Consider the following 25,991-nt stretch of genomic DNA (forward strand, 5'->3'; position numbering starts at 1 on the left):
GGGGCGAATCGGATTGGGGACCCGGAACAATCATGGGCAGAGAAGGCGCAGCCCGAGCCAATCAGCTCGGGGGGCGGGCCAGGCCGCCTGGCTGTCGTGAGAGGCGGCCTCCCCGCCCACTTGCGCCTCGTCCCGGCGCCCGTCAGCTGCGAACGCGGCGCTCGGCCCGGATCCGTCCGCGGCGCTGGGAGCAAAGGCGCGAGGCCGTGGCAAGTGCCGGCGCAGATCCCTCCGCCGCCCGCTCCCGAGTCCGCTCCGAGCGCCGCTTCCGAGCCGCCGCGGCCTCCGTCCCGGGTAACGGCCGTCGGCCCAGCGCGGCGGCGCGGCGGCATGGCCCGGGCGGCTCCGTCGGGGGGCGGCCCGCAGTGACAGACCCTGCGGCGCGGGGGGAGATGGGGGCGGCCGCCTCCCGGGCGACGACGACGACGACGAGGAGCAGCCGCCGCCGCCGCCGCGCACTGGCCGCCGCCGGGGACGGGCGCGGGCCAGGAGCCCGCCCGTGAGCGGGGGGCCCGAGGCCGATCGCCGCCCCCGGCCGCCCCGGCCGCCCCGGGCCCCCCCAGCGTCCCGCGCGCGCCCGCCCGCCGGCCCCTGGCGGGGGTCTCGCCCGCGCCGCGCGCCCCCGGCCCCGGCGCGGCCCTCGGCGCCCGGCCGCCCTCGCCCTCGCCCGGCCCCGGCCGCGCCCCCGCCCGCGCCCGCCCGCGCCCCCGGCCCCGGCCCCGGCCCCGGGCGGCGGCCCCCGGCCCCGCGTGGCGGCGCGGCGCGGGCGGCAGCATGGTGGAGAAGCGCTGCCCGCTGCAGAGGGACGGCGTGTACCGCTGGTTCTCGGAGCTACCGTCGCCGCAGCGCGTGGAGTTCCTGTGCGGCCTGCTGGACCTGTGCATCCCGCTCGAGCTGCGCTTCCTCGGCTCGTGCCTTGAGGACCTGGCCCGCAAGGACTACCACTCGCTGCGCGACTCGGAGATCAAGGCCAACAACCCGGCCGATCTGGGCAGCCTCACCAACCTGACAGACGAGGTGGTGCGCAGCAAACTGCTCGTGTCGCTGGCGCTGCTGGGCTCGGAGCAGCGCGAGGCGGCGGGCGTGCTCTACCGCACGCTCACGCACATCGACTCCATCATCCACAACTACGGGCTGCAGCTCAACGAGGGCCGCACGGGCGATGAGTTCCTGCTGCTTTTCACCATGGCCTCCAACCACCCGGCCTTCAGCTTCCACCAGAAGCAGGTGCTGCGCCAGGAGCTCACGCAGATCCAGAGCAGCCTGAGCGGCGGCGGCGGCGGCGGCGGCGGGGGCCCCGGGGGCAAGAGCGCGTTGCCCACATGCCCGGCCTGCCACAAGGTGCGTGCCCGCGCCCCAAGACCCCGCCGGAGCCCCAAACCTCACACCTCGCTCCCAAGCTCCCACTGGCACCCCACATCACCGCAAACCCCTACCCACACCCCAGGCTTCCGCCCCACCGTCTCCTCGTCACCCCAGGCTTCCACTCCGCACTTCACTCCGTGTCCCACGCCTCCCTCCTGCACTTCAGACCCCACCCTCACCTCAACCCCCTATTCTCTCCTTGCACTCCAAACCCGCACCCCTAGACCCCGCCCGGCACCCCACGTCCCCTGGGGCCCATCGCACCCGCCTTGCTCGGGGCCCGGGGGAGGGGGCTCCGGGACTGGGGAAGGACGCCCCGGGCAGAGTTCGCGGCCCGCCGGGCCTTCGGTACACGTCTTCCGCGGGAAGCTGGAAGCGCGATAAGGCCTTTGTCCCCTTCATCGGGCTCTTGGGCGACAGATAACCGTTACACATCGTGTCCTCTTGGTTTCTCCAAATCTGGTGTTTATTATCAGAAAAGGAAGCCGCTAGTGAGGTGGAGATTAGAAGGCGCTGTAACGATAGGAGACGTTCGCGGGGTGCTGTGCTGGGGCTCCCACGGCCTAGGTGTCCATTTCCCGGGAGTGGTGGGGTCGGCGTCGCCCCGAGGAGGTTAGGGTCGGCGTGGGCCGCAGGCCGCCGTGTGCACGTGTGTGTGCGTGTACGTGAGTACACGTCTGCTCGAGTGTATGTGCATTGTGTGTATGCGCACGTATATATGTGTATAGAGTGTATATGTGTATTTCTGAATGTGTACGTGTGTCTGTATTTATATTGTGTGTAAGAACCGGTCTGTTGTAACAGACGGAAAAGCAGGTTTGGAGCCTTCAACGCATGTGAAACAGTTATTTCTCCGTGACCCGCCTTCCTTTTTAGAAACAAATCCTAGGATGATTGAGAGTCCAACTAGGATTAGTTAAAAGATCTCCTGTCTCCAAATTAAACAGGAAGGGCAGAGTGGCCATTCAGTTAGAAATGTGAACTTTTGTCTAAATGTTTAAAAACTATGTAAACACAAAGCATTTGGGGCTCCAGTGTCTTTTTAACAGCCCCCTGGGACCCTGTGCCAGAATTGTGCTCCAAGCAAAAGGATGTCTCTTTGACCACGTGTGTTGTGTGATTTGGGATTAAAACTGACTTTGGTAGTAAAGGATTGCAGCCGTACCAGTAGTCTAAGTGCTTTTTGATAGTGTCTGCGCTGTCTGAGACTAAAGTTTTGTTTCTCTGGTTTGCTAGTGGTGGTTTTAAGCTCTTTCAACTGTGGATTGTGGCTTTTAATGATTTCCTTTGAGGCGGGGTTGTGATACCTACATTGGTGGTTTTTTTTTTTTTTAGCTTCATTGGGTCTTCGTTGCTGCGCGCGGGCTTTCTCTGGCTTCCGCAGTCAGGGGCTACTCTTCCTTGTGGTACGTGGGCTTCTCATTGCAGTGTCTTGTTGTGGAGCACAGGCTCTAGGTGCGCAGACTTCAGTAGTTGTGAAACGCAGGCTCAGTAGTTGTGGCTCGCAGGCTTTAGACTGCAGGCTCAGTAGTTGTGGCGCACGGGCTTAGTTGCTCCGCAGCATGTGGGCTCTTCCCAGACCAGGGCTCAAACCCCTGTCCCATGCATTGGCAGGCGGATTCTTAAACACTGTGCCACCAGGAAAACCCCCCTACATTGGCTTTTAGCTTGTCGTATCTTTTTTGAGATATGAACCACCTCTGAGAGTTTGGTTTCCTTTTTTAAGCGTGTGTTCAAATCCCATCCTAAAAATGTTTTTCCAGCTACAACAAAGGGAAAGCAGGGTCCTATAAAACGTGGTTGTCCATAGGGCACTCAGTAGGCTCTGGGGTGCTGGTGTTCATGGGGTTTCAGTCCCTGGTGGCCAGTTTCATGAGGTCTCAGTCCTCTGTTCGTGTTAGTAAACACTGATAGTGACTGTGGCTCTTACACCAGTCATATTCACCTCTTGAAGGGGATTCCTTTGTGTATACGGATGAATCACTTTATAAAAGCAGAAGATGGCGATTATTTAGGCGGGGCAGCGAGCTAAAGCTAGAACAAAAATACCTTTTATAAGAGAGACTTTTTGTCAAGCCAGAAACCCCTTTGATGAGATGCAGGGGCTCGGAATTGACCAGCTGTGTGACCTTGGCCAGAATCCTCTCTCCTGGTTTTCCCTTTTGGGGTGGAAGGCAGGTTACCTGTCTCATGGGCTCGTTTGGAGGGTTCCATGAGGTCCCAGGTGAAGCGCCCAGGAGATGTTCTGTGAGTGCTCTCTTGGCCTTGTCCTCTCTGGCTTTCCATAGAGGACCGCTAACTTTTTTTTTGGCTACAATGCTGGGCTTGTAGGATCTTAGTTCCCCGACCAGGGATGGAACCCCGGACCCTGACAGTGAGAACGCCAAGTCCTAACCACTGGACCGCCAGGGAATTCCCTAGGAGTACTAACTTAAGCAAGGCACGTTGTCAGGGAGTGAAATATTTATGTTTTGGAGTTTTGGTGTTTTCTAAGTTGATTTTTGAATATGTAGTTACTTGGAGCAGGCTTTTTTTTTTTTTTTTCTGTTCATCCATGAGAAATTGGAGAATTTTGCCTGACATTTAATAATGAGGTTATAATGAGTAACCTTGGGGCCATTGCTTCCACGTTTCAGAAACAATCATGGTGTCTAGTTTTTTTTTTTAATAAATTTATTTATTTTATTTTATTATTTACTTTTGGCCGCATTGGGTCTTTGCTGCTGTGTGCGGGCTTTCTCTAGTTGCAGCGAGCAGGAGCTACTCTTCGTTGTGGTGCACGGGCTTCTCATTGCAGTGGCTTCGCTTGTTGCGGAGCACGGGCTCTAGGCACGTGGGCTTCAGTAGTTGTGGCACACGGGTTCAGTAGTTGGGGCTCGCGGGCTCTAGAGCACAGGCTCAGTAGTTGGGGCACACGGTCTTAGTTGCTCTGTGGCATGTGGGATCTCCCTGGACCAGGACTCGAACCCGTGTCCCCTGCATTGGCAGGCGGATTCTTAACCACTGCGCCACCAGGGAAGCCCATGGTGTCTAGTTTTACCTAGTACATCCCCTGTGTCACTGCTGAACTTAACTTCACTCGTATTCATTTAACTTTCTGTTCCTTTGCTGCTTTCAAATTTATGCCTGACACTGATGCACAAGTCCCGTGAAATCTTAACAAGTAAGCCTTTTGCCTTGTTAGTATCCCTAAATCTAATATTTAGTGCAGTCCTGAAAAAGCAGCCCCTTAAAGCTCTGTTTGCATTTCTTTTGTAAGATGTTGTGTTTTGTTTTGAACTCTTTGAGCTTAGAGACTTTGTGTTTATCTTTTGGAGATAAAGATGCTGATTGTTTTTTATTCTTTATCCTATTTAAAGGGACATACTTCTTGCAACCAAATTTTCTGATATAGTCAGTATTTGCAGTTCCTTCTCCAAAGTCTCACTGGGTCATTTTAAAATTCTTCTTGCTCCAAGGACTTGTAGAAGAAGTTTAAAAGTGTGAAGAAAGTAAAACAGACATCTTTACTTTCAGAAAGGAAGGTGTTCGTAGGCTGCAGGGAGAGTGGGTGGCTTCCCTGCGCTCAGCAGCTTAGGTGCTGCAGGTGTGCAGTGCGAAAAACTGTCTTTCCATTTCATTTAACTATAAAGCCATAGTTTTTGGAAAAGTTTAAATTTATCCTTTACCATCTTTTCTCTGTACAAGTGATAAAGTGCTGTGGCATATGCTTATTTATTTATCGAGATTTAATTCGTATATCATGAAATTCACTCCTTTGAAGTGTATAGTTCAGTGGTTTCTAGTATATTCACAGAGCTGTGCAGCCATAACCATTTTCATCACCTCTAAAAGAAACCTGTACCTATTTGCAGTCCCTTCCCATTCACCCTCCCCCAGCCGTGACAACCGCTAATCTACTTCCTGTCTGTGGATTTGCCTGTTACGGGCATTTCGTGTAAATGGGGTCACACACTAGGTGGCCTTCTGTGGTTGGCTGCTTTCACTCAGCGTACTGTTCTCAAGGTTCACTCACGTTCTGTGGAGCCTGTGTCAGCACTTCACTCCTTTCAGGTTGAGTAATTTCTGTTGTGTGGCTCTACCCCGTTTTGTCTGTCCATCCATCAGTTGATGGGTTTGTGAGTTGTCTCCGGTGCTTGCTTCTAGACTTTTTCACTCATGGCTAGTAGGCTCGTGTCTTAATCCCTTCCACCTAACACTTGCTCAGTTGTCTCCGGAGTGTCGCCCACACACGGCCGTCCAGAGGCACTGGCTCTCACGGTAAGAGTCCACCTGGCGGATTGCTGGGCGTCGGCACAGCGCCCGGCAGGTCTGTCCCTGGCCTCCCAGAGGAGCTGCAGTGAGAGGTGGCAGAGGCCGCTCTGCTCTCAGGACTGATGGTCAGCTCCGTGGTCACGCTGTGAGCCCCTCCTGCCCTCGCGTTCCGGAATCCTCGTGATCAGGATCCTCACGGACCTACTTCCAGAGGGTGTCGAAACTGTTTCTAAAGTGCTTAGTGCAGGAGTGTGGTGGGTGATGGCCATCCTCTGGGTGTGTGTCCTGTGGTACAGCTCCAGAGTCCTCCTCTGTGGGCCGAGTGCCCGAGAAACTTGGGGTCCACGCAGATACGGTGAACAAACCTGCTAATAATCTCTTGCCCAAGGCAAGGAGAGCTTGCTTTGTCTCGTTGCTTTTCGTAAGCTGTTGGAAATCATTGCAGTTCAGAGGTGAGACACCTGGTAGTTTGTCTTGTGCGGTAGAAATGGTTTCCTCTGGTTTCTCCTTTAACCCTAAACCCTGGACCGTTGGAGCTGAAAGTAGTCTGAAACCACAAGAAGGGACTTTGCCTGGAGCTGCTGCTGTTCCCACTCAGGTTAAAGGAAGAGCTGTGCCTGGAAGGCCAGTGCGGCTCCCTGTTCACACTTGTTCCAGGCAGCTGAGGTCCAAGGTCACCAGTCTCCAAGCAAGTCTGGCTTCCTTCATCACACTGCAGGAGAGGGTGTCCCGAGATAGATTGGACTTTTTTTTTTTGGCCAGCTTTTATAGGTCCCAAAGAGTGTCCTCGTTTTGTAGTGAAGTACATGGTAAGGAATTGAGACATCCTGGGGTACAGTTTTAATCGCTTTTCTGCTGCTGGTGTATTCATTGAAAATGAAGACCCCTCGCCTCTCCTTGGAGTTGCAGTCCTGCTGTTTTTCTCCTGTATAATGGCTCAGATTGTGTGGCACTTGAATGACTGTCTTTTGCCCTCAGGTTAATTTAAGGCTATTTACTTTGACACGAGCTAGTTCACATTTGCTTTATTTAACTCAACAAACATTTTTGAGTACCTGTTCCACATGTGTTCTGGAGTATAGTTGTAGAAGCTGGAAGTTTCATGTCATATTAGGGTGTGATGAGCAATGGGGTAGCATTACTGATACAAGTTAGAACGTAATTGCAGATAAACATCAACATTAGCCTTGTTTCTGCAGTTTTTGAAGTTCATTGTTTACTTAGGCTTCATTTTACCCATTTTTCTTCTCAGTCCTGTATACTTTATTTACCTACCTTTTGGATTGAGGACATTTTGGATTAATATACATATTTTCCCAACAAATTCACTTACGAGTTTTACAACTTGAGGGGAAGCTGGGAGAAGGGACCCGAGCTGGTACATCCTTTCTGTTTGCTAAATTGTTGACTGCTGGCCTCCTTAGAAACTGTTAGTAAATCAAAGGAAAAATTTTATCACATCTAGGAAAAATAGTCTCTACTTCAGTATTCTTTTTATTTTTTCCTGCCTTAGATGGATTGGATTTTAGAAAAAAAGATCCTTTGGGTATCTTTTTTTTTTGAGAACCCCCCTCAGAACACTACTTCTCTCATTAGTTTGAGTAGGAACTGTTGCCCCAAGTTCACTAACTGGTTTACAGATTACTGAAGGGTTTCTGATTTTTGACTTTACCCTTGACATATGCAGTTTAGAAGTCGGTTTCAACCAGACAGCTTTTCTCCAGTCTCTGTAGCGGTTTTGTGGGAGCCTCCCTATGTATAATAGCCACTCTATTTTATGGCTGCCCTGTGAGACCTAACATATTATAGCAGTGTTTCCTGTCAAAAGGGAAAAGCAATCATCGAGAACTAATAAAATATTTGGTTAATTCTTAAGCAGTTTGTTTTGTTTTGGGTTAGAAGACCTGAAGTTATTTAGAGTGAAGAGAAGACAAAAGCAAGACAGACTATCTTTCAAATAATTGCTAATTTCACATAATCTCTTTGACAGAGTATATGGCCAGGACCTCAGAGGCAGGGCCAAAGGACTCACCTCTGGGGGACTGGAGCTTGGGGTGGATGTTTTTCAGGTTATCTGTACCCGTCCTGTCGTTTTGGGGCAGAGGTTGCTTTTCTGTCCCAGGCAGTCCCTCTGTCTCTCTTCTGGTCACACCTGCCTGTTTCCTCAGGGACATTGTTAGGTCACGTGCTGTGCTTTGCTATTTCCTGACCTCCCCACCTCCCCACACCAACCTTTGACCTCCACCGTTTTCCCACTTGGAGCATCAGCACTTTCGTGGAAACAGCAAGACCCTTCCTTCCATGTGTCCCCTCAGTCATCCACTCACGTCTTAGTTCCTTTGTGACCGGGTCCTGCCCCAGAGCAGCCAGCAGGCCTGCTCTCCAGGGAGAGCCCATTTTCAACAGTTCAGTGTGAATCCTTCTGATGTTCTAATGCCTATATAAATATATACTTATGTATTCTTTGAAAACATCATATATACATAATTAAATACAAATAGGATCTCCCATACATGCTGTTCTGCCCGCGCGCGCGCGCGCGCGCACACACGCGCGCACACACACGCACACGCGCGCACACACACACACACACACATACACACACACCCAAACCCAAACCCAAACCCAAACCCAGTGATACAGAATACAGCCAGCCTCCCGGAACCTGGCTTCTGCCCCCAGCCTCTTCAACTAGAACAGTTTTTATTAAAGGGAACCCAATAAATCTTCAAATAAAAAATATTTTAATAGATAATGAGAGGTAAAAAGAAAATTGAAAAGCTACAAAAGAATATTCAATGAAACATCCCCTTCTCCCCCCCCCCATCCCCCATGCAATCAGGGAAGGTTCCTTTCCTTTACCTGGTTGTTGATACCTTTTATTTCACATTAATAAAACAAGTTTTTGTTTTTTTCTCTTTTTTTACCCAGGAACCCATGCAGTTCCGTTCCCCACTTTGTTCCTTGTAGAACCTTCCAGAAAGACTCTCTGTCTTTACAAATAGGTAACTGGTGTCTTGCTGCACACACAGGTCTGTCCCTTGTTTGCTTCTCTTGGCGTCTTTCTTGATGAGCATTCTCACGTCAGTCCACAGAGCTGCTTCATTCTCTTTTGTGGCTGCCCCGTGCGTCTCTACTGATGAGCACTGTTCCCATCTTACTGTGACAAACAATGTCTGTCACTTCCATATCATGTACACGTCACCTGTATATGACCTTTCACACGTTGGTAAGTGTGTCTCCAGAGCAGAAGCCTGGACGTGGGATTGGTGGCAGGTCACATGGTCTGTGCTTAGGTAATTATTTGGGGTGTTGCTGAGCTGCACCTTGTGGGACCTCCACAGCGTGTGTGAGCGCCTGTCTGCGTCCCTCCCCTCCCGCGGGGCGTCAGCGCACCGCTGGCTGCTGCCAGGCACTTAGGCGAGGAATGCTGCTCAGTGCAGGGACATGTTTGCAGGTGATCCATTTTATTTATTTTTGTTGAGCTCTCCGTATCCTTTGCCCCTTTCTGTTGGGTTGTTGATCTTTTCTTTATTGTTTTTTAGGAGCTCTTTAAGTTTCAAGGAAATTGTCCTTTTGTCTTTAGTGGAAGTTGTAGGTATTTGTTTTCCATGTTTGGGTTTTTTCCAAGACTTTACCATGCAGTTTTGTTTGTTTGTTTGTTGGTTTTTAATGTCATTCTTACCAGTCTCATTTGGCGTCTGGGTGTTGTGTCACAATTAGATGCAGTATACATAATGCATCGTACATATTACTATACATATGCATAGACTGTGCTCACATACACATCATGCGTTATACACGATAACCATTCCCTGTGGTGTCTTCTTACAAAACTTGTGTGGTTTCTCATTTTACATTTAACAGATCCATCTGGAATTTATTTGGTATAAGGTACAAAGCTGGTTTTATATTTTCCTTATGACCACCTAGTTGTCCCAGTGCCATTTGTTGAATAATGCATCCTTTCCCTCTCAGATTTGAAGTGCTGTCTGTTACGGTATGGCGTGTTCCCCAAGTATGCTTCGGTTTACTTCTAGACTCTCTATTGGGTCTCACTGATGTCTTTATCTTGATGACCTCTTATTTGCCAGATTCATTGGCTACTTTTCAGCCCTTATCCTTCACATCTCTCATTTGTTCTGTGGGTTCCCTGCGCAGTGGAATTCCCCAGGGGATGGTGTTTTTTTTGTTTTGTTTTTTTATACAAATGGGGCTGCTGAGATGCTGGGTTAAAGGGTCTGGGCGGGGCCTAGTCACCCGCTGCCTGGGAGCCGGGCCCCCTCCCTTACTTCTCTGGCACCGCTGACTTCCTCCTGCTCTATGAGCGTTTGTTTTCCGTTTCTCTCCTGCTTTCCTGCCCTTTTGATGATGGTATTCCTCAGGCTTCTCTCCTCCTTTCTCTTCTCTTGTTACTTTATAATTCATGACATATTCAGCTGTGATTTTGCCGCTCTCTCTGGTTACCCCCAAATCTCTAACTAGCGGGGACTGAGCTACAGCTGGATGGCGCAGGGAGCTCAGTGTGTCCAGAGGCAAGGTCCTCTCTTCCCATCCTCTATTGCTGCGCCCTTGTCCTGATCCCCAGCCAGGAGCCCACGCCTGCTTTCTCATTTTCAACCAGCTTGTTCTCAGGTCCCAAGCATCTCCGTAGACTTATTGTTCTCCATCGGCACTGCCGCAGCCCAGGTCAGCGTTGGTTCGGTCTGTCTGTCTGTCTGTCTGTCCCTTGCTCTCTCCCCCCTCACCTCTCCCTAACACACTTGGCATGATGGTTACATCTGTGGGACACTCCTTAGTAGGTGGATTTGGGGTGGTTTATCAGGGATTCAGGGCACAGATTAAAGCCATCCTCTGGGGACAAGCACAGCCCTAGCCCCGCGCGGCCCCGCCTCATCCCAAGTCAAGAAGCAGACTGGAATGTGAGTGAGTGAAGACCTCTTTGTAGAATTAACTGATGCCATTGTTTTAAGTCTACAAGAGGCAACTTTGTAACTTCTCTCTTTTGTTTTTGGATTAAATTTAAAACAGAAATTTCGGTACCCTAACTCCTTTTAGAAATAACAGTGACATGTTCAGGTGCCGACCTTAACCTGGTTGTAGTCTAGTGCCACACGTACTCGTCTCCCTGGCCTGGGTCTGTGTACTGTAACACCCCGTAGTCGCCCTGGGCCCCTCTTAGCCTCTAACAGCAGTTCCCAGGGTGGCACAGATGGCACACATCTTACCACGGTCCTGGTACGATGCCCGTAGGAGGGTTACTCTCTGGCGTGCAGTTCTTAGCATGGTGTGCTGCGTCCTTTGTGACCTGCCCCTTGCCTGGCTATATTCATTCAGCTTTTACATTGCTCCTGTTCACTGTGCTGCCTCGTTGCCCTGAGCCTCTGCAGGTACTGTTCTCTCAGATGGGACACCTGCCGCCTGGGGCACCCCAACCCACACTTCCTGGCGCACACATATTAAATAAGCCTTCTTCTGGCTCCTTCGGTCCTAGCCCTTACCCTACTGTAGTAGGGTTCTTTAAGTTTTCATCACCAAACTTTGCCTTATTGGAGGGCAGAGACTGTGTCTCTGTCTTTCAATCCCAGAGGCCAGCGGTCCCTGCCACCTAGTAGGAGCTGTGTCCTGAGCGTCTGTGAAAACCCAGTGGAAGGGACGTGTTGGTGTTTATGAAAGGCCCCCCCCAGTGAACACGTTTTCTTCCTTGGTGCTTTTCTTCTCTGTGGCCCTATTAGTAATATCTGTTACCAACTCACACTCTCCATAGCCTTTACCCAATGGCTGTTTCTCTTACGCATTACACAGCCGTAGATTCTAGTGAATTTTAACATCTGTATCCTACTTTGTTTTTTTTCAAAAGTCAGCATGCAAAAGCTTCTGTTGGGAGAAACACTCTGAGTGGAATGGTTTGGCTTTATATTATGCTGTGACAAAACCAAGTTTATAGACAAGTACACCCAGAGCTGGGGCGGAGGTGAGAGCTGGGGACAGGGCGTGTGGTCTTCCAGTGCTCTGGTGGGCTGGTCACTTGTGGGGCTGTGCACGTGGATCAAGTCGTCTTGGAGAGATAGCTTAGAGCTTGTATCTCTAAACGTAAGACTTTCACTATATTCCTTTAGTGTTTGCAGAATTGTAAACCATGGTAAGCCTAGATGTTTTTTAATGTGCTATAGAACGGCAGTAAACCGAGCGACTGTTATCATCCCAGTTGTTAGTGTATATGTCTTTTATACTTTAAACATTGACATCAGATTCATTATAAGAAGGGAGCATTATAGCATCATTTCCTAGTTATTTGGGACTTTTACATAAGAACTTCAGTAGAATTGCTAGAAAGAAATTGTATCCTCAATTTTCTTACTGATTCACAGTGAATCTAATTAAAACATGTATATGTAGGAACTACTTCTAGAAATATTATAGTCTAGACTAGAAAAAATAACTTTGAAAAAGGAGGAGAATTAACTTGTGGGGAAGAAAAACAGTCCCTTCTCCCATCACATTTGGGCATTTTAATAAAAATTAAGCCTGGGAATAATGGTAACAACCTAGCTATAATAAAGTCAATTAAATTAATGAGATACTTTGAACGTACTGGGTGTTGAGGTTGTGTGGGAAGCACCGGGTGGTGCGTGTTCTCCACCTGGACGCAATTAAGTATGAAAATACTCTTCGGAACTCCGTTCTTCCCTGTGGGAGGATGATCCTCCTGTCGCCAGCTTCCTGGCAGAGTATGTTTCTGGTATGGGTACTTTGCAGGGTGGGATTTTTCTGAAAACACTTATTTTGTGTGGGTTTTTCCGTGTACTTTCAAGACTGGGTATGAAGCTCGTGAACCAGTGTGCTGTTCATATTCGTGTGGGGGGGCTGGTTGACCAATCACAATGCCTCTTTTTCTTTTAGAATCGTTAGTAAGAGATGAGCAGAGGACAGGTAGCACGCACACAAGAGGCGCACGTGCCCTTCGCGGGGCGCTCTGCAGGGTGCTTCTGATGGGTTGCGCCGTCTGCCCAGTGAGCCTGTGAGGGAGGTTCCATCCCATCCCGTCCTGTCCCCATTCTGGCAGCAAGGAGACAGACACAGGGCTTAAGGATGAGTAACTTCAGAGGTGACATGAGTAAGGAGCTGTGTGTATTATGTGACACCAAAATTATGTTAAAAGTGGTGTGTTTTGTTTTGTTTTTTTACTTCATCATTAAAACTGAGAGGAAAACCCTGAAGAATATGAAATGAGAAGACAAAGGAGGCTAAGCTCTGTGGCTCGTGGAGTAGGAAGTGGGAGGCATTGGCAGTTGTGTGAGCTGCGGGCGCCCAGCCTCCTCTGGGCGGCTCTGATTGTTCCTCGGAACCTTTTGTCGTAGTGATGTAGTTCTTCTCCCAGCCACCCCACCCCTACTTATTCATTTTTATTCGTTCAGTAACCTTTCGTTGATATCCTCAGTATTACAGCTCAGTGTATGTATAGTTTAGTTTAAAGGTAAAACATTCTGTGACTTGCACACTTTTATTTTTCTGTTTTAACCTTTTTTTTTTTTTTTTGTGGTACGCGGGCCTCTCATTGTTGTGGCCTCTCCCGTTACGGAGCACAGGCTCCGGACACGCAGGCTCAGCGGCCATGGCTCACGGGCCCAGCCTCTCCGCGGCATGTGGGATCTTCCCGGACCGGGGCATGAACCCGCGTCCCCTGCATCGGCAGGCGGACTCTCAACCACTGCACCACCAGGGAAGCCCTAACCATTTTTTAATTTAATTTAACTAATTTATTTTTTTATCATCTTTACTGGAGTATAGTTGCTTTACAATGCTGTGTTAGTTTCTGCTTTATAACAAAGTGGATCAGCTATACGTATACATATATCCCCGCCCTCTTGTGTCTCCCTCCCACCCTCCCTATCCCACCCCTCTAGGTGGTCACAAAGCATCGAGCTGATCTCCCTGTGCTATGTGGCTGCTTTCTGCTGGCCAGCTATTTTATATTTGTTAACCATTTTTTTAAATTGGAGTATAGTTAATGGACAATGTTTTGTTAGTTTCAGGTGTACAGCATAGCAATTCACTTATACATACATACATGTATATAAAGAATTTTCAGATTCTTTTCCATTATAGATTATTACAAAATACTGAATATAATTCCCTGTGCTATACAGTAGGCCCTTGTTGTTTACCTATTTTATTTTATTTTTTTTTTTCTTTTTGCGGTATGCGGGCCTCTCACTGTTGTGGCCTCTCCCGTTGCGGAGCACAGGCTCCGGACGCGCAGGCCCAGCGGCCATGGCTCACGGGCCCAGCCGCTCCGCGGCATATGGGATCCTCCCAGACCGGGGCACGAACCCGTATCCCCTGCATCGGCAGGCGGACCCTCAACCACTGCGCCACCAGGGAGGCCCTGTTTACCTATTTTATATATAGTAGTGTATGTATGTTAATCCCAACCTCCTAGTTTATCTGTACCGTCCCCCTGTCCCCCCGCCCCGCTATCCCCTTTGGTAATCATAAGTCTATTTCTGTTTTGTAAGTAAGTTCATTTGTGCCATTTTTTAGATTCCACATATAAGTGATATCATATGACGTTTGTCTTTCTTTGTCTAACTTCACTTAGTATGATAATCTCTAGGTCCATCCATGTTGCTGCACGTGGCATTATTTCATTCTTTTTTATGGCTGAATAATATTCCATTGTGTGTATATACCATATCTTCTTTACCCATTCATCTGTTGATGGACATTCCATGTCTTGGGTATTATAAATAGTGCTGCTATGGACATTGTGGTGCATGTATCTTTTTGAATTAGAGTTTTCATCTTTTCTGGATATATGCCCAGGAGTGGGATTGCTGGATCATATGGTAGCTCTGTTTTTAGTTTTTAAGGAACCTCCATACTGTTCTGCATAGTGGCTGCACCAATTTACATTCCCACCAACAGTGTAGGAGGGTTCCCTTTTCTCCACACCCTCTCCAGCATTTGTTATTTGTAGACTTTTTGATGATGACCATTCTGACGGGTGTGAGATGATACCTCATTGTAGTTTTGTTTTGCATTTCTCTAATGATTAGTGATGTGGAGCATCTTTTCATGTGCCCGTTGGCCATCTGTATATCTTTTTTGGAGAAATGCTTATTTAGGTTTCCTGCCCATTAAAAAAAAATAAATTTATTTATTTTATTTATTTTTGGCTGTGTTGGGTCTTCGTTGCTTTACGCGGGCTTCCTCTGAGTTGTGGCGAGCAGGGGCTACTCTTCATTGCGGTGTGTGGGCTTGTCATTGCAGTGGCTTTCTTGTTGCGGAGCACGGGCTCTTAGGTGCACGGGCTTCAGTAGTTGTGGCACACGGGCTTAGTTGCTCGGCAGCATGTGGGATCTTCCCGGACCAGGGCTCTAACCTGTGTCCCCTGCATTAGTGGGTGGATTCTTAACCACTGCGCCACCAGGGGAGTCCTTCTGCCCATTTTTTTGATTGGGTTGTTTGCTTTTTGGATATTAAGCCACATGAGCTGTTTGTATATTTTGGAAATTCATCCCTTATTGGTCTCATTGTTTGCAAATATTTTCTTCCATTCCATAGGTTGTCTTTTCGTTTTGTTTATGGTTTTCTGTGCTGTGTAAAAAGCTTTTAAGTTTAATTAGATCCCATTTGTTTATTTTTGTTTTTATTTCCATTATTCTAGGAGACAGATCAAAAGAATACTGCTACAATTTACGTCAAAGAGTGTTTTGCCTGTGTTTTCCTCTAGGAGTTTTATAGTATCCAGTCTTACATTTAGGTCTTTGATCCATTTTGAGTTTATTTTTGTATATGGTGTTAGAGAATGTTCTAATTTCATTCTTTTACATGTAGTTGTCCAGTTTTCCCAGCACCACTTATTTAAGAGACTGTCTTTTCTCCATTTTATATTCTTGCCTCCTGACTGTAAGTGTGTGGGTTTATTTCTGGGCTTTTTGTTCTGTTCCGTTGATCTATATTTCTGTTTTTGTGCTAATACCATTACTGTTTTGATTACTGTAGTTTTGTAGTATACTCTGAAGTCAGGGAGTGTGATTCCTCCAGCTGCATTCTTCTTTCTCAAGGTGGTTTTGGCTACTGAGGGTCTTTTTTGCTGCCATACAAATTAAAAAGTGTTTTGTTCTATTTCTGTGAAAAATGCCATTGGTAATTTGATAGGGATTGCATTGAATCTGTAGATTGCCTTGGGTAGTGTGGTCATTTTAACAATGTTAATCCTACCAATCTAAGAACATGGTATATGTTTCCACCTGTTTGTGTCGACTTCAGTTTCTTTCATCTTGTAATTTTCAGAGTACAGGTCTTTTGCCTCCTTTGGTAGGTTTATTACTAGGTATTTTATTCTTTGTGATGAGATGGTAAATGGGCTTGTTTCCTTAATTTCTCTTTCTGATATTTCATTGTTAGTGTATAGAAATGCAACAGATTTTTTTTTTAATTTTAAATTCTTTTTTTTTTATTAGAGACTTCAAGTATAACAACTGGAATAAGTGTCTATTCTCCACCAATAAAAATGAATTTTGACAGAAGTGGACTCTGGCTCCCACTCCCCCACCCACCCCTCTGGGATAAAAGCTTTCCACCATTGCCAGGAGCTTTCAGATACACAGTGAATTAAAGAATTTAATGAAGTTAAGCAGCTGGGGCATAGGATAGTATTTGATTTTGTATCCAGCAACTTTACCAAATTCATTCATAAGCTCTAGCAGTTTCCTGGTAGCATCTTTAGGATTTTCTATGTATAGTATCATGTCATCTGCAAAGAGTGACAGTTTTACTTCTTTTCCAATTTGGATTCCTTTTATTTCTTTTTTGTCTCTGATTGCCATGGCTAGGTCTTCCAAAACTACATTGAATAAAAGTGGCGAGAGTGGGCATCCTTGTCTTACTCCTGATCTTAGCTGAAAGCTTTCAGCTTTTCACTGTTGAGAATGATGTTGGCTGTGGGTTTGTCATCTATGGTCTTTATTATGTTGAGGTATATTCCATCTTTGCCCACTTTCTGAAGAGTTTTTATCATAAATGGATGTTGAATTTTATCAGAAACTTTTTCTTCATCTATTGAGATGATAATATGGTTTTTATTCTTCAATTTGTTAACATGGTGTAGCACAAAATGCACACATTTTAAGTGTATCATGTGAGTGAGTGAGTGTTTTTCACCACTTGAGTTTTGGTAAATGAATGAACCCCTACCAAGATACAGAACGTTACTGTCACCCCAGAAAATGTCCTCATTCTGTTTTGGGTCAGTTCCCACCTTTACTGCCACCAAACCCTGCTATCTCCTACCTCCTGCCTTTTTTCTTTTTTTTCTCTTCTATTTTCCCCCCACCACTGATTAGTTCCACCTTTTCTGGAACGTCATTTAAGGGGACTCACAGACTCCATTTGTTGCATGATTTTTAGTGGCTGGTCCAGGGGTTACTGAAGTTTCACAGTCTGCCTTCCTGGAGTTCATGTGGAGAGTGAGAATCTTGCAGTTGTATTGTCCCCGTAAGGTTTCTCTGTCCTTCATGCTGTGGTTAAATATGTATTGCTTCTGTATATGCTGTTTAGTTCTACAATATATTTTTTGCTTTAATAGGAATATATTTTTTTAAGTTAAAATAAAATATAGTCTTTTATGTTTACCCATGTATTTGCCATTTCTTACAGAAGAACCAGTTTGTTACCATATCCCTTCAGTCTGGAAATCTTTTCTTCAGCATGTTTTGGAGTGCAGGGCTGATGGCAAGAAATTCTGTTTTCTTTTATCCAAAAATGCTTTGTTTTGCCCTGTATTGTTAAAGGGTGTTCTCACTGGATGTAGGATTCTTTGTTGACTGTTCTTTTTCTTCTAGCTTTTAAAAAAGTTGAGACATGTCTTCTGGCCATCATCTGTTTTATGGTTCTGTATCCAAAGTGCTGTTTTCCTCTGGCTGGTTTCAAGATCACCTCTGGCTTTGGTATTGGAGCAGCTTGACTGTGTTGTTTTCTTGAATTTATCTTGTTTGCTGTTCTTTGAACTTACTGGATCTGTAAATTTATGTCTTTTACTAAATTGGGGAGATTTTCAGCCATAATTTCTCCATGGTTTTTCCTGTCTCCATCTCTTTCCTTCTGGGACTCTAGCTGCAGGTATGTTAAACCTTTTGATATTATTCCACAGGTTCTGGAAGCTTTGTTCTTCTTTTTTTTTTTCCCCAAAATATTTCTCTCTCTCTGTGTTTTGGATTGGACACTTTCTGCTGATCTGTCTTGAAATTCACTGACTCTTCTATTAATTCCAAACTGCTGTTAAGGCCACCCAGTGGGTTTTTTATTTCAGAAATAGCATTTTTTGTTTTAGAATTTCCATTAAAATTTTCTTTGTTATTTTAGGACAATTTTTTATTTTTATTTTTTATTTTTTTTGTGGTACACGGGCCTCTCACTGCTGTGACCTCTCCCGTTGCGGAGCACAGGCTCCAGACGCGCAGGCTCAGCGGCCATGGCCCACGGGCCCAGCCGCTCCGCGGCATGTGGGATCCTCCAGGACCGGGGCACGAACCCGTGTCCCCCGCATCGGCAGGCGGACTCTCAACCACTGCGCCACCAGGGAAGCCCAGGACAATTTTTTAGAGCACTTTTAGGTTCCCAGAAAAATTGATCATAATCACCCAAAGTCCACAGTTTACATTAGGGCTCACTCTTGGTGTTGTATATTTTATAGGTCTGGAAAATGTGTAATGACGTATATCCACTGTTACAGTATTACAGAGTATCTTCACTGTCGTTAAAATCCTCTGTGTTCCACCCATTCATAACTCCCCCAACCCCTGGCCACCACTGATCTTTTGACTGTCTCCATAGTTTTGCCTTTTCCAGATGTCACATGGTTGGGATCAGATGGGCTTCTTCACTTAGGAACATGGATTTAAGCCTCCCCCACATCTTTTCATGGCTGGAGAGCTCATTTCTCTACAGAGCTGGGTCATAGTTCATTGTCTGGAAGTTCACAGTTTATTCATCCATTCACTTCCTGAAGGACATTGGTTGCTTCCTGAATTTCCATTTTTAGAAACAGTTTCTGTTTCTCTCCTGAGATCTCCTCTTGGTTCGTATACCATGGGCATATTTTCCCTCCCGTCCTGGAGCCTCGTTACAGCAGCCGCTTCTCGCCCCTTGCCTCGGGCCCCAGCTACGGCTTGTCTTGTGCCTGCCCTCCTTTTCTCTCTGTGTGGGTCTCGTTGTCGTTTCTTTACGTGTCTGGTAATTACAGATCGCTTCTTGGACTTTGTGTGTGAGGCATTGTAGAAACTCTGCATTTTGTTCTGTCCTCCTGAAGGGTGTTGGTGCCCAGTTGTGTTTGTTTGGTGTAGTAGACCTGGCTGGGCTGCTCCCAGGCCCCTCTCCGGTGTCCGCTGGCTGCTGCGGTCTGTGCAGTTGATTGGTCTTGGGGTGACCACCCGGAGCCTGCCCTTGGCGCCCGGCTCAGGGCTCATGTGGAGTGTGGGCAGGAGTCATATGCAGAATTTGCTGTTCCCCTCCGGGCGCTCTCCTTTCGGGGTTTCCCTCTCGCTTTCCAGCTGCTGGAGTCCACCAGCATTCCGATCTCTGGCTTTCCGAGTTGGTGAGGCTTGGGGCCCTCCCTGAGCTTCAGCTGCTCTTCTCTCTGGTGAGGCCCGGGCCTGCTGGACATGAGCTCATCCGTGCACGTCTCACTTCCAAGCTGAGACCTCCCCCTGGTTTCTCCTGTGTTTGGCTGTGTCGGTTCATTGTTTTATATGCTTTGTCCAGAGCTTATGGTTATCTGCAAAATATTGCTCTGACTACTCAGCTGTTATTGAATGGAGAACCACCTGTGTTTTGTAATCCAAGTGTTGTGCTCAGTGTAGACCATGTGTCCAAGAAGGAGTAATGCTCCCCAAGGAAGTATAGCTGTGAAGGAGTGCTTCCTGCTTGCTGTGACTCGCGTCACTGTAAAGGTGAGGCTCTGGGCAGAGGCGGAGAAATGGGCTGGCCTGGTGCCTTGAGATTCGCATGTCCTTTGGAGACTGCACATAAGATGCTTGTTGAAATGTTCTGGCACTCAGGGTGCTGAGGAGGGTCTCATGTGTGAAAGGGCAGGCTCAGCGCCCATACCTGTGTGCCTCTCATGTGCAGGGTCTGCTGATATCTGCGGCTGGAGGTGCCTCTTGAATTTCTTGACCTGAGTGTCTTCTCTGATCATGCGTTGGGCCCTTTCCGGCCTGATCTTTCCCTGAACAGCTACCTGGCCCTGAGAGACTGAGCAGTTTGGCTGTGCTCGTAACAGGCGTCTGCTCAAGTGGCTCCTGTAGAAGTAAATCCCCAGGGCCTACTCATGCTTTCTGGACCTTTGATAGGTCCTTGCCTTCAGCTGGGTGGCTCCTGCTCATTTCCAGCTGCTTTGGGTGCCTGTTGTCCCCCATCCTGGATGCCCCAGGGTTCTGGACTGAACCTGTATTGTGGCTCGCACCCTGGGGGATCGTACAGCAACCACTGGAACATGTGCTGCTCTGCGAGGTTAATCTCTGGTGCTTGAATATTACGTCAAGAACCAAAATGGTCATTAGAGCCCGGTTTACTCATTATGACTAGACTTTGACTCAGGTTCTCAAAGAAAACCCCAATATTTAAGCACACTCTGGCCAAAATGTGCACGCTAACAATATGGTGTGTAGTATGCACTTAATGCCAAAAGTCCTGAGGGTAAAAAGGACCGACTTTGGCTGTGATGTCCACGAGAAGAAACTACCTGAAATTGACATTGCTGTGCAGAGGACCGCAGCCCTGCATTTGAAGTGGTTTCCACGAGTACACCGGTCACATGCCTTACGTTTTTCCTAAAGGGGGAGGGGATGCCTTCTTGAATGGGTTTTTTTTTTTTTTTGCGATACGCGGGCCTCTCCCTGTTGTGGCCTCTCCCGTTGCGGAGCACAGGCTCCGGACGCGCAGGCTCAGCGGCCACGGCTCACGGGCCGAGCTGCTCCGCGGCATGTGGGATCTCCCCGGACCGGGGCACGAACCCGTGTCCCCTGCATTTGCAGGCGGACTCTCAACCACTGCGCCACCAGGGAAGCCCCTGAATGTATTTTACATTCAGTGTTGTCTTCAGAGTTTATTGAGATCCCACGTGGCTCTGCCTTTTGAAGTTCTGGGTTTAATAATAATACTCCTGCGTGACCCTGCGTGACCCCTTGCGTCATTCGTGGTCCTCCCTGCTAACATTGCACCTTTCTCTCGACACCACTGTTTTTAATGTTCTCCCGCCCCCGCCTTAAATTTGCTGCCTGTTGTCTGTTCAGATCTAGGAGAGTACACCTAAGCTGTCGACATTGTTTAAAATAAACCTTTGAATGAGAGGCTGGCAGTGCGGCTGTTCAGACGAAGCCTGTCCTGCTACGCCCTGCGCCTCGGCCATGTCTCCAGCAGGACGATGGTGGCCCCTGCTAGGTGACAGGCTCCGGGCGCCTTTCCCCACTGCCGGGCTCTGGTTTAACCGCCGGCTGCCGGCTGCAGGGTGGCCTGAAGTTGAATTGCTGAGCTTCCCGATGTGCACAGTGAGGCTGGGTGCGCAGTGGGGCTGCACCGCCCTGAAGGCGGCTAGGGAAGAGCATGGCTTTCGAGCCGCTTTGCTGGAACTCATCTGGTTACGTACTTGGTACCTTGTGCTGAGATTTTTGAGCAGTAATCGTTTTTTCTCCCTCCTTTTCTCTTTTTTAATGAGCAGAGCCCTAGGGTAAGAAATATTAAAAGCAGTGTTTTTATGTGGAAAATGGTTTTTGGTTAGCTCTGGCTTCCGCTTGTCCTAAGTCAGCAAATAGCTTTCACTATTAAACTATCTATTTTCTCGTTCTGGGTTTTAGAGACACATAATCACTATTTTAGTAAAATGCTTACAAATCACTTTTCTTTTTGATTTTATGTATTTTTTTCCCACTGACTTAGAAGTATTTAACATGTTGCTCTTTCCAGTATAGAGGTGGTACTTGGAAAACACGTTGAAAATCAGGGACTCTGTTTGTAGTTGCTGGAGTTCATGCTTGTGCTTGGAGGTCCCTGGTGTTCCTGAGCTTCAGCCCAGGAGGCCTTCCTGCCCAGCTCTTGGAGACGTGGGGCCCCGACCCATCTGTCCCTGCTCCTGGGAGCCCTTCCTGCAGGTGTTTGCTCGGCTGACTCCGGCCCCATGAGGCCTCAGCTCCGCCGTCCTCCCTGGACCACGGGTTTCCTGTCCTGCCGGTGCTGCTCAGCACCTCCGACAGCTCCCAGACAGCGCCAGGCCTGGGGAGACAGGACAGCCGTGCGAGGGATGAGCGGTTGCGGTTTTAGGAGTTGCTTTTGTTGGACTTTTTCATGCTGTTTGCGTCTCGTAGGAAGGTGCTCTCATTTAGACTTAGTGTCTTTAACTTTTCCCCTAATTCTGATAGTGATCGTTCCTTCCAGAAAAATTGAAAAACAGAAAAGTATATTTTTAATCGCTCAGATAGTAAATACTATTAAAATTATGGCACGTTTTCTTCTTTTTTCAATGCCTGTAATATATGTATCTACATGATTTATATATTACAAAATTCACATGTCTAAGTGTGAGTGTTCTCCTTGCCTTTCATTTTCTGAAATTATTTTTTAAAGGCTGCATAACATTTAATCATATGGATGTAAATTTATTTATTTATTTATTTACTTGGCGGCGTTGGGTGTTCGTTGCTGCGCGCGGGCTTTCTCTAGTTGTGGCGAGGGGGTGCGCGGGCTTCTCATTGTGGTGGCTTCTCTTGTTGCGGAGCACGGGCTGTATGTGTGAGAACTTCCGTAGTTGTGGCTCGTGGGCTCTAGAGCTCAGGCTCAGTAGTTGTGGCACACGGGCTTAGTTGCTCTGCGGCATGTAGGATCTTCCCGGACCCGGGCTCGAACCTGTGTCCCCTGCATTGGCAGGCGGATTCTTAACCACTGCGCTATCAGGGAAGCCCCTGGGTGTCAATTTATTTACGTACTTAAATATTAAATCTTGCTGGATATTGATGTCATTTTTTGTTTGTTTTCGGCCGTGCCGCATGGCTTGCGGGATCTTACTTTACCAGGGATTGAACCCACACCCTCAGCGGTGAAAGCTCAAAGTCCTCACCCCTGGACTGCCAGGGAATTCCCTGTTTTTGTCTTCTAAAGCTAAGAGGAACCTTCTTGCGCACAAACCTTTGTATCGCTGGCTGTATTCTTAGGATAGATTCCTCCCAGCGGGATTAGTGGGCCCAAAGGTACAAATGTAATAAAAGCTGGTCACGTACACCTCATCGCTGCTGAGACAGTTGCACTGATTTGCACTTGCTGGTTGGGGACGAGGTCGCTCGCCTGTGACGTGTGCGCATTGCTCGTAAGGGCATTTGTCCACCTGTAGTTGCAGTGTGCTGATCGCTTGTCACGGAAGAGGCCATCTGTAGGTGGCGTGTCTATTTAGAGGGGGAGGCCGCCCGCAGATTCCAGGGACGGGGATGTGGACACCGTGGGGCTCCCTGGACCTGGACCCTAGGTGTGGTCAGCAGTGCAGCTCTGCGTGCTGCACTCGGGGTGCGGACAGTGGGGTCGAGCATGGACCCTGCCCCCGGATTCGAGGCCGCCCAGGGGAGTTCTCTGTGGGACCTCGTGGGCATGTGTCGCCTCCACGTGTCCTCACAGCGCCGTGTGTTGGCACTTGAGCCCGTGTAATGGCCTTCATGGCTGGCCGGCACGTGCAATGGTCATAACAGCCGCTAACATCTCACTGAGTCCTGGCTGTTTTTCCAGCACACTTAACTACTTTAAATGCTTTTCATTTAATTCTCACAAAAAACCTACGAGCTAGGTGCAGTGGAGGAAGCTGAACCTTTGCCAGATGAAGTTTTGGCCATGGTGGCATGGTCAGTGGGCTGCGGCCGTGGCTGTGGAGCCGGAGCCGTGCATGAGATGGGGTCGAGGGGCTCCCGGCTGAGGGCACAGGTGGGGCAAAGGCCTCCCGGCCGTCGGTCCCACCCCCGGTGGCCGCAGTGGATGGAGCGGAGGGGAGCCATGGGGGATGTCAGGGCCGTGACAGGAGCCAGACCCCATGGGCCGTAGGAGAGGCCGGCTGTGAAGGTGAAACGGGAGGTGAGCTGGCCGGCAAGCACGTCGGGCGTCGTTTAGAAATAGAGCCGCTTGCAGGGAAAGGGACTTTGAGCCCAATGGGAAACATCCGTCAGGGTTGAGCTGGGCCCTGGAGTCGGAGAGCATCTTCTCAGCGCCTTCCCCGCAGCAGCAGAAGGCGACACTGGGAGCCGAGCGAGTCTTTATTCTTGCGTCCACCCAGCTGCTGACTGGGCCCTGCTTGTGAGCCTGAGTCAGAGAGCACTTGAGCTGAACTGCATAGGTCACATGGGGCAAATTAACTTGACCAAAAATAACCCCAAACAGCATTTCTGGGAAATGCAAGTAAAGACAGCTTTCAATGTAAACAAAGGAGCAAAGATAAAGGCTTGGTTGGAAAAAGTGAACATTTGGAAGACTAGGAAGAAATGCTTTGGGGAAAAAGTACCGAGGAAAACATGTATTTTTTCCCCAATATTTACAGTTTTAAAGAGTTTTCTTTCATGTATTTATGTCAGATGCAGTGCATACATTTCGATGGGGAACTCACAGATTTTCCCTTTCTGTTTGTAGCCACGGCACATTGACCTACACCCTGTAGTTTTTCCTGTGAATCCAGGGAAGGAGCTCGCTGTTCTCCTCTGGGGACAGTCAGACACCTGGACGTGGGGCCCTGGGAGCTTCATGCACAAAACAAAAGAACCACACCAGCGTTCCGGCCGCAGTCCAGAAGTCCTGGTCGGCTTGGCGGGGTGTTGGCCTGCATTCTTCTAGTGCCCCGGGGTTCCGCGTGCAGGCGGGGCTGAGAACCCCATGCGGGTCTGCTTCCCCTGCTCCACAAGCTGCGTTCTCCAGCCACGGTGTTAACCAGAGGGTCTGCAGGGCACTTGGCCTACTCTTGCCTCCACCTCCCCACAGGCTGAGAGTCTGGAGCATGGCGTTCTGCTCGGGCCGTTTGGGCTGCTGCAGGGTGGGCAGGGGCATGTGTGTCTCTGCTTGGGGCAGAGAGGTTCCTCACTGGCCAGCAGGCCCAGTGTTTCCGTTGTCGGTTGTTGAGACAGCTCAGCCTCTCTCTCCTTAGGACCAGGACTTAGAATTACTTGCCAGGGTAGCTAAGAGAACACAGGGGGGTTCCTAGGAGTCAGGTCAGATGCGGGGAGTCTGCTGCCATTATGTTCAGTGTATAGCTGAAAATAGTAACCTCCTGAGTTGTTTGCCAAAGTAATATTTACTGTTTGGAATTTAAACTCTTGCTCTTTGAGTAATTACTTGTACCTGTTAGTGCTATTATCTTATTTAATAGGAGAGAAGTTCATTTCTGGAATACTCTGACCATTGGATGATGAAAGAAACTTTGCCACACCTAAAGGAAATAATCCAATTTAGTTAAATTATAAATATAAGTAACTGAAAAATGTAGCTGTCTTGATAACATCTTGGTAAATGTTATCAAATGAATTGGCCTTTTGGAGGAATACTGGGTGGGGAGGAGATCTTTCCTTGAGCTACATAAACTTGCGGACTAACCAGGCCTGCGGTGAGTTGCTGTCCTTGCGTGGGGTCCTTGCATGGCCCCGTGCACAGCAGGAGGCCTTCCTGCCCAGAAGCTGGCAGGCAGAGCAGGTGGAGCTTGTTGTGGGCAGCCTGTGGTGTCGCTGCGGCTCCATCTGTGAAGGGTTGGGTGTCCCGTCTCCGAGATGGCATGTACCGTCCTGCCCTGCAGGAGTGGTGCCACCTCCGCCTGCTCCGCTCCCTCTGCCTCTGCCTGATGCCCCGGGCCCGGGCTTTACACAGCAGGGCACAGGGCTGTGCTGCCGCCCACCTGCTGTCCAGGTAACAAGGAGAACCAGGGACAGTGAAGGCCAGAGAGCTTCCTGACATGGGTCAGGGTTGGGACCAGAAGGCATGCTCCACTTTTTCCCAAATCTTCTCCTTTGTTGTGTATGTAGCATGGTGTTTCTCCACCTTTTTTTTTTAAAATTAATTAATTCATTCATTCATCTTTGGCTGCGTTGGGTCTTCGTTGCTGGGCTTGGGCTTTCTCTAGTTGCGGCGAGCGGGGCCACTCCTTCATTGCGGTGCACAGGCTTCTCATTGTGGTGGCTTCTCTTGTTGTGGAGCACAGGCTCTAGCACACGGGCTTCAGTAGTTGTGGCTTGCAGGTTCTAGAGCACAGGCTCAGTAGTTGTGGCGCACGGGCTTAGTTGCTCCGCGGCATGTGGGATCTTCCCGGACCGGGGCTCGAACCCGTGTCCCCCGCATTGGCGGGCGGACTCTCAACCACTGAG

At 48.7% G+C, this 25,991-nt stretch overlaps 1 protein-coding gene across 1 annotated transcript in view; it reads left to right on the forward strand.

The window, feature by feature from the left end:
* Positions 1-739: 739 nt before the first annotated feature.
* The window catches only part of ZCCHC14 (zinc finger CCHC-type containing 14), a 58,285-nt gene continuing 33,033 nt past the window's right edge, over positions 740-25,991 (forward strand). The window contains exon 1 of the mRNA XM_082607565.1: positions 740-1,341. Within this exon, the coding sequence (XP_082463691.1) occupies positions 775-1,341 (567 nt within the window). The 5' untranslated portion in view covers positions 740-774. The remainder of the gene's footprint in view (positions 1,342-25,991) is intronic.

The sequence above is a fragment of the Mesoplodon mirus genome (assembly GCF_964341445.2).
Source record: "Mesoplodon mirus genome assembly, chromosome: 19".
NCBI classification, from domain to species: Eukaryota; Metazoa; Chordata; class Mammalia; order Artiodactyla; family Ziphiidae; genus Mesoplodon; species Mesoplodon mirus.